The sequence below is a fragment of the Stegodyphus dumicola genome, chromosome 10 (assembly GCF_044657685.1).
Source record: "Stegodyphus dumicola isolate Sdum_Otavi_A_Nest chromosome 10, ASM4465768v1".
Lineage (NCBI taxonomy): Eukaryota > Metazoa > Arthropoda > Arachnida > Araneae > Eresidae > Stegodyphus > Stegodyphus dumicola.
The window spans coordinates 41,364,177-41,386,366 of record NC_140777.1 but is presented as its reverse complement, the minus strand read 5'-3'; the positions used below and the strand labels follow the sequence as shown (position 1 = coordinate 41,386,366).

Sequence of the window (22,190 nt, the reverse complement as noted above, 5' to 3'; positions counted from 1 at the left end):
ATAAGCCAATAAAATAAAAACATCTGCTCTGAAGATAAGGATAGTGCTTACAGATCAACTTCCAGTTCATTGCGCGCCGCCCCCCCCCGTCGCAGAGCAGCGTGAAATTGATAAACATATTTCGGAATGGTTAGAGAATCAAAGGATATGCCTTTATCCATTTTTTGCAGCAATTCCACTTTTTGTTTGATGGACATCGAAACATACTTTCGCTTTGTAGATCCAGAATCGGAAATTCTTTTTGACATAATCGAAAGTTCAAGCTTACTTTTATAAAATTTCTCCAACAGTCTGCAAAAAATCATAAGCCAGATCCAATTAGAAGATTAAGGAACAATGCAATCTGCAACATTAATTGAAATAAATAATTAGATAATTTTAGCTTAGCTTATACCGTCCGTTATACATTAAACGCGCATGCGTTAACGCTTTATGCATTGACGCATGCGCAGAAAGTTTGTAGCTTTGAGGTCGTGATTATAGATTATTCCGGATTAAAGACTTTTGACTGTAGTAATGTGTGTGCACCTACAACGTTTGGAAATCCTGAGATTTCGTAAAATTTTTGCTGAATTTCAACTAGCTGATTTTTAGTATGATGATATTGGATATATTTATGTGCTAGATGCATAACGGCAGAAAGCAGACTGTAAAAAATTTTTGCACATTGTAGCCTGTGACACTTCTGCATGAAAGACATCAACAAGTACATACTGGAAACTATCAGTTGATAAAAAGTGAAGGGTACTCAGAACCTAAAAAATAACAAAAGCACTTTTTTTAGAATAACTATCATACTTTTTTGCAAATGAATGAGAATTTTAACTTTTTTATATAACTCAGGAAATACGTATTCATAACAACACAAAACTATATCTACATAAAGAAAAATTTTCTCCATTTCTTTATAGAAGTATGACATGCCGTTGCATTTCTAATGAAATACAATGACAGCTATATGGAAGCAAAGAAACGCTTACTCATGGGCACACGTTTCTTAAATTGCACTCAATTTGTGCCTTTTTGTAATTAAAAATTTGGTATTTGCGTATTATATAGTCGACCGTGAAACTGTCAGTGCATGCAATCATACCAATTATGGGCAAAATTAACATCACACCACACTCGTCACATCTGCGGTTTCATTTGAATGTAACCCAAAATAATTCTTGGTAAGCTGGGTAGAATCACATTTGTCATTGCACTCCAGTTCTTATACAGCTGGTCGAGAGAATTAACATCCATTGAATAATAAAACAGCAAGGGATTGGAACAATTACCTGTGGACAGCTTGTATTCATAGCGTTCTAAAATGAGCTTTCGGTAAAATCTAACAGCAAACAAAATAGTAGTAATCAACGAAAGTTTTTTCACCAAAGTGGGTCGAATACTTGTACAGCAGGGTTGTTTCATATATTCTGCAGAGAGACTGATGTATGGTTTGTTGTAACTGCTGTATACAAATTGTATGGCTCAGAATTTCATAGGAGCAATTGGCACAACTTTCATGATTGACGGTACAATGCGGAAGTACCAAAAATTCGTATTATCTCACTAACTGCAAGATGGCTTATATTTCTAAAACTCAGTCAACATATTTCATGCAGAAAGAAAATATTATCCAGTTTTATACTTGAATCACGGTTTCTGAAATGTGGTAAGAGCAATCTACTTAAGAAAACAGATGCATCCGTGGAGGACTTCCTAGGGAAATCTGGCTTGCATTCCCATTATAAGGGAAAACCAATGTCGTGTAGAAGAATAATCTATTAGTACAGTAAATACATTTAATTTCATTGTCTTTATTTATGTAATGCTGCTTTTCATATGATTTAGTAGGATAACTTTATCAGTTTATTTGGTTCTGATCATGGTTCACAGAAGTAAGGTAAGTCATCAGACAGATGGTAGGTCACCTGTTGCGAGAATACCAGAGATTAATATTTATGTGAAAGTCTACAATAACTTTTCATATCAAAAGAGATTTGCCAATGTGTATATACATGCATGGCTAATTATTATGCAAGATATATGGAAAATATCCAAAATTACCATGACATTAACCACACTGTAAAAACACGCAAGATATTATACTTTACGAGAAAATTAAGTAATATTTTGGGGCATGAAATACTATTCTACACATGTGAACTGTTTAAACAAATGAGAAAAAGGCATGCTTTTTCCTCTACAGTTACATAAAATATACGTATTAAAGAAGGCATATGCATAATTTCGCTTAGAGAAACAGTTTCTCCGAGATTATGTTTTAGAATAATTAAAATGTGAAATGATAAATTAATGGTGATATTATTACTGGATTCCAAAATTCGTATAATTAATAATGCTGTTTCGATCATTATTACGAAAAAAAGGGATGAAAAAGAAAGAATCCTGATACCCATTAAAAATTTATGTGTTTATGTATAAAAATATATAATATTCTCATACAGCTCATTTAAGCATAGTCATCAGTAACATTTCCCGAAGTATTTCAGTTTTCATAATGTAAAGTAAAAACAAACCTGCATTTGCACAGAATATCCATTGGCAGTTGCCTTGCCTTCAGAAAAGGTTTTAATTCATTGAAGCGACCCGATTTAATGTGAATGTACTGATGAATTCAAGCTCTGACATTTCAAAAGAATTACGTCTGTCTCTTAAATGCCAAGGAATTCCATCAGCACTTCTCAGATTTCTTTAACATCTGATCAAAATCATTTCAACCATCTTGTTTACAATCGCTGTTAAAAGTTTGCAGCAAGTCAGAAGTGGCTGCAAAATTCCTCTATGGTAATGACGTATTTGCAAAGGGTGTGTCTGAAAAGCATTGCACTTGAATCTGGTTTTGCAATGTACTTGAATACGGTTACCATGACAAGCTTTGCACTTGAATTTGCCCCTAACACTTACTCCACTTGGTTTCAGCTCGTGTACCCCAGGGGTCATTGCTAGGGCCTATGCTTTTCAATATTTATGTGAACAATATACCCACCACACCTAGCACTACACTAGGAATGTATGATGACGACACAGCAATGCTTACTCAAAATTCATTTCTTAGCCCAGTCATGCATTTTCAAAATCACATACATGCACTACAGGCCTAGCTACTGAAATGGAAAATTCAGGTCAACCTTGCAAAAACAATTACATATTCTTCACTAAAAAGAGAAAAGTTGAACAAAACCTGCAGTTTTATGGAACCTCACTGCCCTGGGCTAAGCAAATCACTTATCTTGGGGTGATTCCCTCATATACACTCTATTATTCAGAAGTTTCAGGTTCCTAAAACTAAATTCAACCCCTTAATAGCGCGAAATAGCATTCTGTCTATAGATAATAAATTACTCATTTATAAATCCATTCTGTGTCCCATACTCTGTTATGCATGTCCAGTCTGGGCATATTCATGTAAAACTCTACAAAGAAAAACTGCCCAGAATGTTGCCCTGCAGCAAATTACAAACACATTGTACTATATTACAAACAATGCAATTCATGCAGAACTAGGCATAAATCTACTAAGTAGTTTTTACTATCATATGGCCATACAGTTTCACATTTGTTTATGAACTATAAGTAACTCCGAGCTTATAATTACGATTATAAGAACAACAGTAATAAAAAAAGGCGATCAAATGCAATCATGGAAGTCTAATTTATATATATATTTACTTTGTCATGTTATTCGGTATTCTTCTGTTTTTACTTATGTATATTTATATTTATTTCTTGAGTGTATTGTATATATTTGTTCACCACTTGAGACCTTTTGATTCAAAATTACCTTGATAAAATAGATTCAGTTAGACAGCTTTGAGGCTTGAATTTATAGTGCGTAAATCTCATCAGAATTTAAATTTAAAAAAAAATTACTATATCTCAAATAAGTTACTTTCTAAAATATTTCGAAACTTTCAACTATGTTCGATTTAGGGTAAGGTGTCAGTCTAGGCACCCAGGTGTATCAAACACAGTTCCACAAGAAGATAAAAGTCGTACTGACGGCCATAACCTCTTAAAGAATTATTCAGTGATGCAGAGCTACATTTAGTTTAATTTATTTAACATTATGCAACTAGGAAAGCATTTATTACCCTCTACGATGTGCTAAATGTTAACAAGAGTTCATTATGTTTTCATTTTAGAACAGTGTTTTTACTACAATATGACGCTGCCAAATTAATTATACAAATTTCGATATTGCACATGCAAACAAATATTAACATAAGGAAAAAAAAGGTAAAATACATTTCAGGGAAACAATATAAAACAAAAGATTAAAATAAATTTGAGTTCACAATATTAACAGTAATTCTGCGAATGTATTTAAAGAGAAAACGTTACATAGATTTACTCATGATTAAATTATACTCAATTAGTTTTTCTCTTAAAAATCAACATTATCTTTAGCACATAAGATCTTTTCAAACAAAATTCATATCCTCATAGATTTCACTTTTTTTTTAAAGAACATTACTTAGAATATGAATATTCATTATTTTTTTGCAGATTTTTAATTCATCTGAAATGCCTAAGTTAGGGATGTCATGCCTTTATTAAAATTATGAAGCCATTTATCTGAAAACAAAGAAATATCTTTTGGAAAATATTCTTGTTGAAAGGCGCTTAACTTTTTCTATTAGCATACATAGTTTTTCTTTTTGATATTATATATAATAAAAGATCTAACAGCATAACCTTTCATTATAATCTTTTACAGACAATTAATAATACCAGGTAATAGAGGTGCTTTCTTATGAGCAGCATTTCCACCAAAAAGCTGCAAATGTATTAACGCGGCAAATGCAAATCACCAAACATTGGCGTGTACCAAGATCAGTAAAATACTTCTTACATCTCATATTTTAGAAACCTTGGTATGCACGTCCCCTCTGCCCAGACGGCTTTCCATTTTTCACCAGTATTACTGCAGATTATGATCTCTCCTATAGGAAATTCAATGTTTTAGCATAATGGTAGGCTACATATTGCAGTTCGTATCATAGCCAGCGAGATCTCGTACTTAACTTTCTGCACACACACAGGATTAAGTGCTCCTTTTTTTCCCCTTTTTCTCATTTTATGATTTTGGTGCTGACCAATTGTGTTTTGAGCTATTTTTTGATTGTTTTCCTTTTTAGTGAAAACAAACAGCTCTGTGCATTGGTAAAAAAAAAAAAAGTGTGCACGTCTTGTATGCAAAAAGAATGTAAAAAACATAGGCAGCACTGGATGCATCATTGAAATAGATGTAAAGTTACTTAACCAAACATTTCTCTCCAAAGTCACCAACGACTTTTTGGTGAGGTATAGATAATTAGAAAGTGCCAAATAAGGATTTTTTTTAAAAAGCAAAGGATACATATCATGAAGTTTTAAACAAAGGCCTAACTGAAAATGGGGGTGGGGACTGAGCAACCCTCAAATTTACCAAACAATACACTATCACCTTCTGGCAAGAATTCCGATGAGGATGCCTGATTATCAATCGTGTCAAATTACTGGTTGCTGAATTATCAGACATACTGTATAATATGTAAAGGAGGGGGAACCTCCTTTCACACTTTACTTTTATTGCAGAAAGTCAGGCATCAAAATACTCTTAACAGCCACTGTATATAGAAATTTTAGACATTTATAAAATATTTTGGCTAATTTAATCAAATATCTGCTTATTTATTTTAATTAGTAGAAATAATTAAACCAAAAGTATACTTTTGTTACATCTGGAAGATATTTCTTAAACTTGATAGTATCAGCTTATTTACAAATTTGATTAAGAATTTTCTAGCTTAAGCCCTAGAAATTTAACTTAATAGATTAAAGTGGACAGCTATTTTTATGTTGATAAAAAAGGTAAGAAGCCCAACTTTTTAACACAAATTAAGCAAAATAAAATATAACATTCCTGACTGTAAACTGAATATTCCATAAACTGAAAAAAGTTTGAAATACGGAATCAAAATTAGCAGAATGAAAATTCAAAGTACTATAGTGAATCTACGAGTATTAATCCTGAGAAATGAATTAAAAATTTACACAGCCCATTACATAAAATAAAATTAATATCCACGTATAGCTTACATAACATTTTAAATCAATGTCACCAGATAATGGCTTTAATTATTTATAAAATTAAATTACTCATCATTTATACACCTAATTTCTGTTTTCATGCGAATTAAAGATAAACATTTAGTTCGCATATTATGTGTTATCATTTTGATTATACACACGTTGACCAAAAACACTTACAGGGATTTTTTTGCCTAAATTCTAGGAAAAAAATTGTATTTATGGCACAGCAATACATATAGGTATTCTTTCTGTCAAACATGACATTAATAAGCAACATGCTAGGATTAATGTGAACAGAAATTGTTGACAAACTCTTATTGAGAAATAGATAAAGGCCTCACTTGAGCAAAAATACAATTAATAATATTCTTTGTAATGTTATGCTGATTTTGCTCATATCACAGAAAGAATTTCATTAATAGAGGAAGAAGAGGTAAGTTGTTCCGAAAAAACTCCGAGTTAAAATTCTCGAAGAGTTACATCAAGGACATTTAGGAATCGTTAAAATGAAGGCAATCGCCAGATCCTACGTCTTTTGGAAGGGAATTGATCATGATATTGAAGAAGTTTCTAGGAACTGTGTCGACTGTATTAAGTTCAAATCAGATCCAGTAAGGGCAAGGGTCCATCACTGGGAATATCCAAGTGCGCCTTGGACACGCATTCACGTAGATTTTGCAGGCCCTATTTTTGAACGAATGTTCTTGATTATCGTTGACGCACATTCTAAATGGTTAAAAGTGTATACCTTAAAGTCAGCAAATTCCTTTCAGACAACTGAACGTTTGAGAGACTGTTTTGCAAGATATGGACTGCCTTTAGCAGTAGTGAGTGACAATGGTCCTCAGTTCACATCGGGGGAATTTGAAACTTTTATAAGGAATAATGGAATTAAACACAAAACGTGTGCTCCATTTAAACCGGCAAGTAATGGGCAAGCAGAGTGGTACGTTTACACCGTTAAACAAGCATTACATGCAATGCAAGGTTATCCAGGAAATATTAAGCAAAAACTTGCCATATTCCTCATGAATTATAGAAAGGCACCGAACACGACAACCTTGTTAAGTCCAGCAATGTTATTCTTAAAAAGAGAAATTAGAACTCGAATTGATTTAGTTCTTCCAAATCTTAAACGAAGAGTGGAAGAACGCATCCGAAGGAATACTTATGATTTCAAAGATAGAAATTTTGAGATCGGAGAAAAAGTTGCCATTCGGGATTATAGATCAGCAAATTCTTGATGGAAAATTGGCAGAGCGACAAATAAGGATGGAGTGCTGCATTATACCATTGACGTTCAAGGAACTTTACTGCGCCGGCACGTCGATCAGATCAGATCGGTAGGGAGCGAGGTTCCGTCTGCACCAATAATCTATGAAACTCGTATGGCTGCTACTTCAGATGGAAACATGAAGTTACAGGCTCCGGACAAGGACATTGAACAAAGAAGTGAAGGTGTGCAAACTTCAGCCGGACTTGAAACATCATCAGTTCCAAGGAAAACTGATCCAGTCCTTCCAGTGGATCCTGATAAAGAGTTGCAGCAACCTCAGCCAGGACTAAGACGATCTTCGCGCATCCGCAAAGTTCCTCAGAGATTAAATCTCTAAATAAGTGGGGAGGGATGTAGTATCTGATTTCGAGAGTATCAGTACTCTTATATCCAAGAACCTCTGTGAAGGAGAGTAGAGTAGAATGTAATGTAACTGCGTAAATAATGCATCGCTGCTGTCTTATTAGTTAGTTAGAAATAAATGTTTGTGGCGTGAACTAGTCTGTTTTGGGTTGCGTCATGCAATTCACTGAACCCACACCGCTAGACACAACAAAGACACTATCTCCAATAATGCAAGTGATAGCAATGATCTTTTAGTCGTATTACTGTCAGAAACTGAAAAGCAATAAAATCTTGTTATGGGTGAAACAGAATCCCCTCCCCATGCAGAACTTCTTTTTAATTTCAAATGCAAATTTATTTTGTGTGTATTTTGCTGAAATAGAATAAAAATATTCAGATGGTTTATTTAAAATTACTTTTGCTTATTTTTTATGTTCAGAACCAGCTTATTTTTTATCTTTAGAACCAATCTTCTTTTCTTCTATAGATACAATGACTTTCTTTAAACTATTTTTATAAACTTTTTTAAGGAACATATCTGTATAAATACAGCTGCAGATTCTAATTAATAATTACAATATGCATTTTTTTCTAATGTTAATAAATCAGAAGCATATTTCTATTTGTATGTTTTATTATAAATTACTCTAATACATTTTATTTCAAATCCAACTTACACCTTTGTATTAAAATAAATATTTCTATGTTACAACATACAAATCAAAACAATTTTAATAAATTTTCTGAACATATAATTAGAGTTTTTTTAATGTAATTAATAAATCAAATGAAATACTAAAAAATGCTAAACATTCAAATTCTTTGTATAATTTCTTTTTTTTTCTATATCAACAAAGTCTGATATTACTTTCAATGTCCAGGGTGTGGGGGGGGGAGAGTTAAAAATACATTCCCAAACTTATTTGTAATTATAATTTTAGTTATCGTACACTAAATACTAATGTTGCACAGGTATTTTTTTTGCTGTTGTTTCTTTATCATTATTATTTGAAGGGGAAGAAGAGAATAAAAACTGCAATAATGGTTATAAATAATACATTTGAACCTATATATTTGAAGAGAATCTTAAAAAATTTTAAATATTTCATATTTTAGTTTTCAAATAAATGCTTATATTTGCTTCTATTCTTCTTGAAAATATATACTAAAATAGTACCTTAAAATACATGCTGAATTGAAAAATCATTCTAACATAAACAAGCATAACTAACAAACTAAAAATCTGAAAACCAAAAGACCTGCGAGAAAATAGGTGAAATGAGGAGGTCTTCAAGCTGTGCAGTGATGCCATTTCATAGGAGTTTCAAAATGATATAAATTCACTTTATAGTACAAGATTCAGTTTACTGAACTATTTGTAATACAATCCTGATGTAAAATTATTACTACTTAACTAGATATTCTAAATTTTATTTTGCAATTTTCTTACACTTTTATATTGAGAAAATACCAAATAGGGTAAGAAAGTTCTTATTTTTCATACTACTTTTAAATACAATGGAAATAAAAATAATAATTAGTGCACATAACATTTGTATGGATAAACTTGGGTAATGCATCATGTATTGTAGTAAATAAAATTAATTAACTTAATGACTAACACTAGTTGAATCTTCAAATACAAATCTACAAATGTCTGCAGTAGATTAAAACAAACCAGATCAAATGAAATTTAATAATAATAAAGATCATTAAAATGCAACGAGAACAAAGTACAATTGAGATGAAATAAAATTTAACACGAAAAATTATTCTGAAAATCACTATGGACGGGGACGGGGGAATTTGCCCAATTTAAGTTTAATTAAGTCAATAAACTTAATTTACTGCAAAGAAACACTCTCGTTATCAAAGGGTAAAAATTAAAAACAGGATTTTTGGTGATCTACCAGGATATGCGACGAAAAACCGGGAGTCTCTTGATAAAATCAGGAGTAAGACAGTCGACAGCTATGAACAAGCATTCAGCAAGTTGTCCAATTGTCAGATAACAACCTGCATCCATACCATAAAATAATTTTATGATCAACAAATATGAATATCAGGTATTTTCAAATAGGCCAACAGGTTATATATAACAGTAAGCTAAAATTCCACCATCAATTTCTTAAAAAGAAAGAAAAAGATACAAAGAAATTTATTTTTCTGTTGTTTCTATATCTTGCTATAATTTCACAAAGCTAGTTTAATTAATGTACTTTCTGAATTTAACCACTTTAAGCTGCATCAGACAAAAAGCTGATTTATCATTTAATAAAGAGTAATACATTACATCAATTTTTGTAAAATAATTTTGTTTAAAAATATCTCTATTTCATATAACAATAAACAGCTTTTCTAGCAAGCTATTAACTTATAAAGAAACAAAATAACACTTAACTTACAATAGTTCTGACAAAACCAAACTAGTGCAAAACTTTATTACACACTGTTAGTTTACTGTGAAACCTCTGTAATGGCAATCTATAACTCTTGTGAAATTCATGATGTTCAGTTTTGTCATGCACTGGCACATTATAAGCATTACTTGATGATTTTTAACTCAAATGGAATTGTCAATGTACACAAAATAATTTACAGTTATGTAACCTGGCACGTTATAAGCATTACTTGATGATTTTTAACTCAAACAGAATTATTAATATACAATATTAATTTACAGTTATGTAACATCTGGTTAGATTGTTTCCTACTCTAAAGTTTTTTTTTTTTTTTTTTTCTATTTATAATTTCAATATTTTATTTTGCTTTTTAAACAGACTTTTACAGTGTACAAGCTATAGGCACTGTATGCCTATGCACTGTATGCCTTTTGCACTGCACGATATACCTAAGGAAAATCTTAAAAAAATTAAATATTATCTAAACCAAAAGAATGAATGACTGGACAATGTTCTATATGAAAAGTTTTACCATATTTGTACTGGTGTTACATAATAGCAGATTACATTTATAGAAATAAGAAAAAGTACATTTATTAAATTTATTTTACATTAAATATCAATGTTTATTAACATTTCTATCTTAAAACTATACTTCACTTTTGTGTATTAGAAACAGCAAAATATGTTTAACTTATAACTAATCATATAAGTGCAAATATTTAAAATAATATATAAACAATTGACCAAATATATTTACAAACTTTCATTTACAGTATGGACATTTATTTAGACATACATTTATTTATACACACATTTATTATGACACATAAACAGAACATAACAGATGATGCAATCCATAACAATTATTCATTACAATAATTTTCTATTACTTCAACTGAAATTCATTTACAACACAGCAAATAAAATCTGATTATTTGTGATTGCTTTGCAGTCTTTAAAAAATTTTCTTAATGTTCCATTCATTTAGTTAGATAATAATTAGCCGAAAACTAACTACCCCCCTAAAAAAATCAGTTTATCAAATAACACACTTTCTTGCCCCAATGCAGCAATTTATATAAATGGTAATAAAGTTTTGATGGTAAATTTATTCTAGTTAATAATACCATTGATAATTAAGGTACAATAACATGCAGAACAAGTATTAATTTAGAAATCAAACAACAAAAATCAGTGTTATATTTTCAAATTTTCACAGGACTAGTTTCAATGGTTTTACCAAACCACCATCCTCAGCTGGAAAGCACAAATGGAATTGCACTTTTGCAACTGAGGATGATGGTTTGGTAAAAACCATCAAAACTAGTCCTGTGAAAATTTGAAAATATAATGCTGATTTTTGTTGTTTGGCTTAAAACAATAAACAATTGGTATAAATTAATACCACTGATACTTAATTTATTAAATAATAGTAGTATTTACTACACAAATTCTTAACTAAACTATAATGCATTTCTTTCTTTTCTTTCCCTCTCTCTTTTTTTTCTTTTGTATGTGTGCGTGGCTTTTGGAATAAATGCGCTACTGATTGAGTACCCCTAATACATCTTTAAACTCAACAATTTATTAAGAGATTTACAACTTTAATTGACAATAATAATAATAATCTGTATTTCTCCAAACCTATTTTGCTAAGAATTAAAAAATTATTTCAAGTTAAAATTTGCCATCCTAAGAATGACATTAAAAACTATCAATTTTAAGTGTTACTTAGATAATAATTTTTATAACTAGCAAATAAACTTACACATTTTTGTCATTCAGTGATTTCTGTTACTAGAATACAAATTCTAAATTAAATACATCCAAAACTAAGAATAACATCAATCTAGGGAAGGAACCTAGATTGTTTCTACCAATAAAAAATTGGAGAGTTATAGTTTATCTGTTTATGAGAAATACTTTTTATTCTGAAGTTATAGTTTAAAAGAATACTTTCCTCAAAGAGAGAATTAAAAGTATACCTCATAGAAAATTTTTTCTTCCCCCCCCTTTTTTTAATTATTTCTGCTATGCATGTTAAATGAAAGTTCACCCTATAATGCTTTTCAAAATAATTTTATACTTCACTTTGAAAATCTAGGTTGTAAATTATACAATGAATAATTATACAGGATTGCATGACTTAATTTTAACTAATTTTAGAACAAAATAAAAATACATATAAGGAATATTTTATTCTAAGAAGGTAGTAAATATTTAAAACAAAATCATTTAGATAAAAACAAGGTAATTTTTTAAAAAATTATTCAAATCATAAATACATAGTATATAGTTGCATGATTATGAAACAGTTTTTCCTGGACATTCCACAGGGAACATTCCAAGTTCAACATTCCACAGGGAAAAAAAAGTTTTATCATTATTTATGGAAACAGACATTGCAATAATGAATTATGCCAAAATTAACCTGCATTTATATACTTGATTCTATTACCGTTAATGCACTTTTTGATATAAATCCTAAATGATAATAAATATGTATATTTATACACAATGAGAATAATGTTATCCAAACTGTTTTTAAATCAGATGGAAAAATAGATAAATAAAAAATATTATAAATTTATATATTTATCATTTTTGATATAATAAAATATGCAAAATGATGTGATGATAACATATTCAGCAACTAACATGAATTCTGTCAGAATTGATGAGATAAAAACAAAAGCATATGCTGTTATCAGGTGCCTATGATTATCTGTAAAAAAATGATAAATATATTAAATGGAGATAATTACACTACATATAGTAAAATTTTATAAGTAAATATTTTAATAAACTAAATCACTATTTTCTCAAATGAAAGTCTTTTAAATTTCCCACAAAAAATTTCGACTTCATGAAATTCAAAACAACTGATTTACATAATGCAAGTGAAAGCAATCAACCTAATAGCAAAAATGCCTTTATGGAGAAAATATGGAGGGAAATTGGCTTATATTTGCATTACACATAGAAAAAAAAAAAAAAAAAAAAATCATGCAACCAGCCCAAAACATTGGGATCTGAAATGAGGCTGAATTAACAATGTTCAGTGGTGTTACCCACTCAGCCACTAGTGAATTCATATAAAAATTAGTAAAAAGCAGTGATAGTCAAAGGCATTCATTCAGTTTTCTTATTGAATTTAAAAAGATTTGAGAATTTAACTGTTAATGTAAAGATTTTGAAATATTTTACAATAAATGGATTTTTTAACAATCCATTCAAATGCAGTTTGGAATGTCAGCTGGAACTGAAATAAGAGCTGTGTAAAGTAATTCAACACTCAATAGGTATAAGAAAGTGAGTCTGATTTTGTTACCCACTTTGTCTTTCTATGCAAATAACATTGACTTCTTAGAAATTGGCCCTTATTTGGCAGTATTTACGTTTGTCAGATAAATCTATTCTTCTATAAAGATCTTAATATAATTGAAAGAGTTAAAGAGAGAAATGTTTTCATTACTAAGGGCTAGCAAATGAATTTTTTCTGTAGTCAAGTACATAAAATAAGATGCTGGAAATAACATTCATTATTTCAACCAATTATAAAATGTTTATAAAATTATCAGCCATAGTTATACTAAATAAGTAACATATTAAAATACAAATGAAGAAAAAATCAATACCAGTGTCTTTCCTGGAAAATGTAAAATATGAAGGGTTTTAGACTTTAAATTACGCCCAAAGGGGCTTTTTTTCCTTAACATTTTGTGCATTACCTTTATTTATTAAATATCATGTTCTTTACACTTAAACCCTAAAATTCAGTTCAACAGCAATATTGCAAAATAATTTTAAAATGAGCATACCTTTAGAATTTCCGATACACAATCTTGTGCGCTGGAGATAAAAAAATTTTTTCCGTACAGTGTTGCCATTGCTTGCTTTTAAATTGCTGAGTTTGTTTATCAAAAATCATTAGTTTTACAAAATATGAAATAGATAATAAAACAAATTCCGAATTCTAAATTTGGGCTTCCAGATGCCCATACTCGGGTGGAAACATATGCTATTCAAAATTTGATGGCTCTAGGTACCATTGTTTTATCACAATGCAAGAAGCATACATACACGTATGCAGATTCTTCATTATTTAATTTCTTTAAATATAATACAGGGTTCTAAAATTTGATGGCAACAATTTGAAAGTGAACCGACATTTCAATGCAAAATGCCAAAATAAAATTAATAGTCCTTCTGGGCAAATTGCGCCTTTGGACTAAAAATATTAAGAAGTACACAAGTGTACTCATAAATCATTAGTATACAAATAATTATTAAGGATTTTTTTCATCAAGATATAATAAAAGCAATTTGCAAATGCTGCAAATAGTAAGGAAAGATTTCTTATTAGCAACAACATTTCAACTTATTGTGCTGAGGAAAGGGGGGAAACATTTTTTTGGAGCTGTTACCAAGGGGGAAGTATGAAATAAAAATTTTACTACTATCCTCTTGTAAGCTTGAGTGAAATGCCTTTTTACATATGAAAATAGTAATCCACTTATAAGATATCAGAAACATACGGTGAATGAAGTGAAGCATCCAAGCTAAATTACTTCACCCTATAAAAAATTTTTTAATAAATAATGCCTCACATTGTCCTGCATCAAAGTAGCCCTTTTAAGCTGACTGCCATAGAATGTAATCTACTGTATGTTCTTTGCAATAAACTGTAACACATAGATGAAGTAATGATTTCTCCATGGTCTAACAGTTCATAATGAGCTACACAATTTCTGGTTCCCTTAAAAAAACATTAAGGGGTTTTTATTTAAAGACTCTGCTGCCATAATCATTGTTATGATCAATAAATGTCTGCAGAACATTCATTTTCCATCTCAAATGGTAAATCAAAAATGTATAGCTTTCATTTCATGCCATTACAGCAATGAAAAACAAATCACCAGGCTTTGTAGTCTGGGATTTGATAAACAGTGAAATATTCAATTATTTTCTACTCTCATTCATCTCACCCACTACACAGAGTTGATATGCATACACAATCAGTTCTTTTTGTCACTGAAAGACTGATCATAATTTCTTTGCATATTATATGAAGCTTAGCCTTATTTAGCCTTATCAAAAATTTCACCAATGGCAGTTCATTGTCCAGATTCTACTTGATAATTAAACATTTTATTTCCTATACTTTGCAAACTAAAATTATACTTTTACAGCATCATACAGAAGAAACAATGCTAATATGCTAATCTGAAACTCAAGTAAAGATTTGCCTAATTTTAAATTATGCTCTAATAATGGATCTTGGCCATATGCTTGAGACATCATTTTGAATTAAGAGGGGGAAAAATCGCTGATTGTGTACAAATTCTTTAATAATTCTTTTCTTCAGAATTTCAAAATGCTATATTTTATCTCAAACAGAAATGTTAGGAAGATAAAAGCTTTCAGTTTTTACAATCATATCATTCAAAGCTGTTTTTCACTTAGAGAACAAAGAAATTGGTTACTAATACAGCGGCAAAAATATGGTTGGAATTTTTAAATGCATATACATTCTCGTCTCTTACGCACTGTAGTTTTTTACCTAACAGACTAGAAACAGTTGATCTTTTAACACATGAAGTTAGATAATGCAAATATCCTGCACAATTCTAAATTTGGCAATAATTTTTTAACCTGCCCAAACTGAATAATTAATTGCCTGCTGTTAATTAAAGGCATTACTAATAATATAATCAGATAAAATGTATTTACAGTATTGCAAAGTATTCATCCATATCATAAATTTTGACAATCTTTTATAAGAAGTAGCTGCCAATATTTGTATCATCATCCTACATATAACAAAACATTGAAAATGCTATACATCTTTCTATGCTAGACAAAAATAATAATAATAAAAGTTGTTAGAAATTAAAATACTAGAAAATTCTACAATATATTTTAACCTTTACTTAAAATGACCTAAATTTCCTCTGCTCTTTGACATCAATGGCAGCATAACTAAATATATGTCATATGTGAAATATTTGAGATTTGCAGCAGTGTATTAAAAACAATAAAAACTGGTTAAGAAGTATGGAAGATCTATTTTATTGGAAAAGCTAAATTTACTACAGAGACGCTTTGATCAGCTTTATAAAATATATTTTAAGCAGAATACCCAAAATACCTGAGTTTGCTTCAATATTAGCAATAGAAAATGACTTCAGAAGTACTTCAGTAGCAAAATATGTATCTTATATACATGGTGTCCCGTAAATGTTGCGACAAACTTCTGCGGCAGGTAGGGCACATCATAAGGATTAAGAATTGCATAGGAACCCATGCCTGGAAATGTCAGGGGTAAGTGGTAGCAGAGGCAGAAGATGGAAAAGGAAACAAGAGAGCAATTAATTTGAAACATTTATTCAACATGAATACAAATGGCGTCCGACAACTTGAATGTTATAATAGATGCTCAAAGTTTGCACCATCAGATGCCAATCATGTCTGACACTGAGGGACCATTGATTGCCGGACATGTTCAAACACAACGGGAGTTTGATTGCAGCAGCTGCACAGGTGAGTCTTGTCACAAGGTCCATTTCAAATACAATAGCATGGTGATACATGGCTCTCATAAGAAATCAAGGCTGCATAAATGTGGTGAGTGTGGGGACCAGAGAACCAGTCTACCACATCCAATCTATCGATGCATTAATGATCTGTTCAAACAGCTACGAACATCCAGTTCAGAATGAGCAGGCGCCCCATCATGTTGGAACCACATGTATGGAACATTGTCAAGCACGGCAGGAAGAACCTGCTCCAGAAAGATCAGATAATTTATGGCATCCAACCTGAATGGTAAAAGGTACAGCCCAACTAAGCAGTTGCCAACCAAAGCCACCCACACATTAACTTTGAAACATTATTGTGCCGCACACCATGGGGGTTTTCTTGAGCCCACAAATGCTGATTGTGATAATTGAATACCTATTGAATGTGGCCTCATCCGTGAATAACACATTAAGCAGGGAAATTAACATCACGGACACTTTCTTGCAGAAACCACTGTGTGAAATGCCCACATTCAGGATGGTCACTGGGGAGCAGTAACTGAACGCTTTGGAGACAAAAGGCACAGAAGGGCTCAGCGTTCAAGACACGCTGGACACTGGTACGAGATATTCTTAATTAAGAGGCAATGGCACATATGCTGGTCTTTGGATTACTCTTCACCGTATCCAGCACACTTTTTTCCCTAACGACCGAGCGAGTCGATCATGGCCTGCCACTTCTTAATGACCTGTAGTCGCACAAATTTTGATGAAGACGTGCAAATAAACTGTGGTGTGGTTGATGTCTGTCGGAGAAGCATTCTCAATAAATGCATGCAGTGGCTCGTCCATTACCCTCAGCTATTCCATACACTAAGCGCATGTCCGTAAGCTGTCTGTTCATATAGCCTTTCATGCTCTTCCTATGGTGCCTAACACTCGAATGAAGCAATCCTTACTTTCCACTAGCATTTTCCTGTACAGCAACTCCTGGTGCAATAATACAGTGACGTTTCTGCGCATAGGTTCCTATGTAATTCTTAATCCTTATGATGTGCCCTACCTCCCCAAAAGTTTGGCGCAACATTTACGGGATACCCTGCATATATATATTTCATGGAGCTACAGCTCCTGGTAACTTTTTAGCAAGCTCACTACAATATTTCATCCTATTATTTCATATTTTTGCAGCATTTTGCACAAAAAATTTTTAAGACCAAATACGTCTTACATCTCATTACTTGTTAGCTTTTCAATTTCAATTATATATATATATATGTGTGTGTGTGTGTTCCAAATTTGTTTTAATATACTTAAAAAGAATAAATATATATTTGTGACTTTAGAATATGTCTGAATTTTAACATGTGTCTCTTACTGACATAAAGTTTGTCCATTGTGACGTATATGGATATTTTTCAGTAACTATATGTTGGAAAATATTTCAGAGATTTACAGCAGCTTATATATATATATATATATGAAATATTTTCCAACATATATATATATGTAGCTAACATAATTTGTTTGTTAATTTTTTTCAAGCTGCTGTAAATCTCTGAAATATTTTCCAACATATAGTTACTGAAAAATATCCATATACGCCACAATGGACAAACTTTATGTCAGTAAGAGACACATGTTAAAATTCAGACATATTCTAAAGTCACAAATATATATTTATTCTTTTTAAGTATATTAAAACAAATTTGGAACACAGGAAGAAAAAAAAAATAATCCCCCCCCAGTAATCAGACAAGGATTTCATACTTAACTGATGTGGCTATTTATTATTTTTTTTTAAACATATAAATTTTAAACTAACAAATGATGCAAAAAACACTCATTTCAAAAAGAATACCCAGTCCCCCCCTCCCTCCAGTTTTTCCCAGTTGTTTTCAACTCTTGTTTAAAAAATTTTGTTTACAGTCATCAATTGATTTTAATAGCAATAAAGTCAGAAATGAAAAAGACGACATCATTTTGAGCTGAATAAAGAATAACGTAGTGAAAAAACAGAATTAGTTACGTTACGTTACCCTTAGAGTATATACAATCCACATGAAAGAATAAAGCCAGTGATATATAACAATAAGTGCTGCAGATAAATTGAGGTTCAAGATATGAAAAATATTACAAATATTCAATAAGAAATAATAAATCAGTTTTCCCCCCACACAACTAATATGAGGACCAATGTATGAAGATAAAACTTAGTAAATTATTTAATTAAAACATAAAACAATAACTGGAACATCATCTTTTGCCTTTTTTCAAAGTAAATTACAATTAAAAACATTTGAAGTACTGTTTACTGAAATTTTATATATAACAAAAACAATCAAAAAAAGATTTGCTTTTTGTTTATTAATTTGATGGTTAATGCTAAACTAGCAGTTTGAAATTATTTAAAATTATTACACATATGATGAAATTACAAAAATTCCACAATAAATCATTCAGAAAAGCATGCAACAGCATTCATTTTGTTTTACATCATAATCAAAATTTCAAAAATAAAATTTCCATTTGTTACAATGTTGCCTTTGGAGCACTTAAGAGAAACAGATGGCTTATGAATGCATTTGGCCAAGCCCAATATATACACAGAACTGTCACCTGTATTTAAGTTTCCTGTTTAACTCAGGTATAGAATTTAAGCTAGATGTAAATTGAAGTCATTTAAGCTAGATGTTAATCAAGATCACTCTACACTTTAAGAATTTTTTAATATTATTTAGGTATTATGCATATTTTTGGGAGCAGGAGGGTAAAAGGAAATAAAACTGATTTCTAAGGAAGTAAAAGCAATTTTGTTTACTATTTATTCTTATGAATTCTATTTATTCTAAAGTACTTTCACTTGACAAATGCAGCTTAGCAATGTATGAGATCTTTTTATGACATTTTCATCACACTGCATTTCACAGTCCAATAAAAACTTATATCTGCACTTGACACATGAAATTTCATAAATGCATATTTCTAGCATTTTGACCTTTAAACTCTGTCATCTATTAGATCAATAAATTGAAAATATTCTGAGTTTTTTCTACTGGGAGTCAAAGCAGTTGCCAAAGACAGTGCACAAGGTAATAAAATTTAGGAGCTGCAAAGACTACAAAAATGCAGGCAGTGAGAATTTTAAATTTTTTTATGCTAATTAGTATCATGAATAAAACATGTTTCAAACAATATATTATGTATCTTTCTCTCAAAATTTTCACTATTTTTCAATGCTTGGCTACACTTACGAAATGAATGTGGCTTTTATTAGTCATAAATAATATATAGACCATTTTCACATATTTAGGAATTATAATTTAAGATGAAGAGCATTAAATTAGCATACAGTATGTAAGATAACAGGTGGAAAAAAATTACAAAAGTTAATTTTAAATAACAAAAGTCTTTTTAATTCATTAAAAAATTTTTGCTACTAAAATAATTAATCTCATTTTTTTGTGTGCATCATTCTTAAAACAGCCTAATCTAAACGTTCTTAAAGCCTAGAACAACATATATATATATATATTAATCTATATATAAAGAAAAAATTTATAAAGAAACCAATTTTTCACAAAGACCTAAAAATTAAATTCAAATAAATAAGTTTTAAAAAATCCTATAAATGTAGATTTAGAATTATGTTTTTTTTTTATTATTATTATTATTATTATTATTATTATTATTATTATTATTATTATTATTATTATTATTTATTTACATAAAATGTTTGTGCTTATGTATGTGTGTGTGTATATATATATATACCTTTTTAACACATTCTTTCATGTAGTTATGGCGATGAGTCAAATCATGATTTGAATACTGAGCAGAAACCTACAACAGAAGAAAAATATATTAATTTGAAATGCATAAAAAAAATTTTTAAATCTTCAAAGTACAAAAGAAAATAGTCTAAGCCATACAATGACAAATTTGTACTTTTTTATATAAAAGGTGTGTAATACACTCACTTCCAAAAGTTAAGCAAGAAGATGTAAAATGCAAAAAAATCAACAAATACTGCTTTGATTGTCACAAAATTCGGCAGGAAAGTAGCATATATATTTATGCATAAAACAAAATCAATAATTATATACAGAAATGAAAACAATATTAAACTTTTGTAAGTTATCAGATAATGACATACTGGATACTTAAACAGAATTATGTATAAAGTGAAAATAAACAGTATAAAATGAAAACAAAAAAACACTAATAGGGTATTTGAGCCTCCCCTCATCTGTATACAAAGTTTACATCTTGTAACCATGCTTTGAATTAGGTGGTCAACCACCGCAGAATTGAGCAATCGCCATTCTTCTTGTAGAGCAGTTTCCAGCTCAATAAGAGTGGCTGGAGGTGGGAAACGTAAAGATACAGCCCGGCCGAGAGCATCCCAAAGATTTTCAATGGGATTAAGGTCGGGCAAATATGCTGGCCACGCCATACACGCAATCCCTTCACTCTCCAGGTAGTCATCAACGATGTCAGCTCTATGGAGATGTGCGTTATCGTCCATTAAAACAAAAGAAGGGCCAACTGCTGCAGCGTACAATCTCACAATGGGTTCTAGGACTTCATGTCGATACCAGACAGCCGTCAAAGAACCCCGTTTAAAGATGTGCAGGTCAGTGCGGTATCCTAATGAAATCCCTGCCCACACCATAATGCTTCCGCCTCGGAATGCGTGCCATTCGGTGATGTTTTGGGACTGATTGCATGTTCGTTTTCCACGCCATATCCTTATACGCTTGTCATCTGGCTCCAGAGTAAATCTTGACTCATCAGTAAACATGACATTGCAATTGACATGTTCGGACACATTCCAATTGACATGTTCGCGGCACCACTCTAATCGTGCCCCTCTTGATTGGACGAATAGAGGAACATAAACTCGAGGTACCCGGGCATACAGTCCACTCACATGTAATCTTCGGCTTACAATAGCTGCAGATATCGCCTTACCAATGGACACTATAACCATAAATGTCACATATGTGGAGGTCGCTCTGCGATGCCGCTTGGCTACAATAGCAATATATCGATCTTCCGCGGGGGTTGTAACCCTTGGGCAACCGGCTACGGCCTTCAGACAACTGCCTGTGTAGTTTGGAACTGTTTCCACAAACGTGAAATTACAGAATGATGAACACCGAAGAAAACAGCAACATCTGTGATCGACTGTCCTGCTTCAATGCGCCCCACAGCACGCCAGCGCTCAGAATCTTCCATTCGTCTTCTGGAAGACATAGAAACATGTATGTCTTGAAAACAAATTATACGAAAGTTTTAAACACTTTCTATCATCACTTACAATCAACTTCTGTAAGCCTTCATAAAGCTGGCTTCTTATAAGACTGCCTTTTTTGCATATTTTTTGACATGAAAGCACGATTGGCTGTTACCTAACGTATTCACATATTTTCATCTACCTCTGCAGCGAATTGCATCCTCTTCAATTCTGATTGGCTTCTGGAAATTAGCGTTTTCCTCTTTGTGTTTAACATTTGGAAATGAGTGTATATTAAATATGTGATATGTATCATGTCA

The 22,190-nt window shown here is 31.2% G+C and overlaps 1 protein-coding gene across 7 annotated transcripts in view; it reads right to left on the bottom strand.

The window, feature by feature from the left end:
* Positions 1–8,535: 8,535 nt before the first annotated feature.
* The window catches only part of LOC118191107 (uncharacterized), a 182,533-nt gene continuing 168,878 nt past the window's right edge, over positions 8,536–22,190 (bottom strand). For all 7 annotated transcript variants that reach the window (XM_085824887.1, XM_085824886.1, XM_085824885.1 and 4 more), the window contains 2 exons: positions 20,406–20,474; positions 8,536–12,835 (listed from right to left, as the gene is read on the bottom strand). In XM_085824887.1, the coding sequence (XP_085681013.1) occupies positions 12,818–12,835; positions 20,406–20,474 (87 nt within the window). In that variant the 3' untranslated portion in view covers positions 8,536–12,817. The remainder of the gene's footprint in view (positions 12,836–20,405; positions 20,475–22,190) is intronic.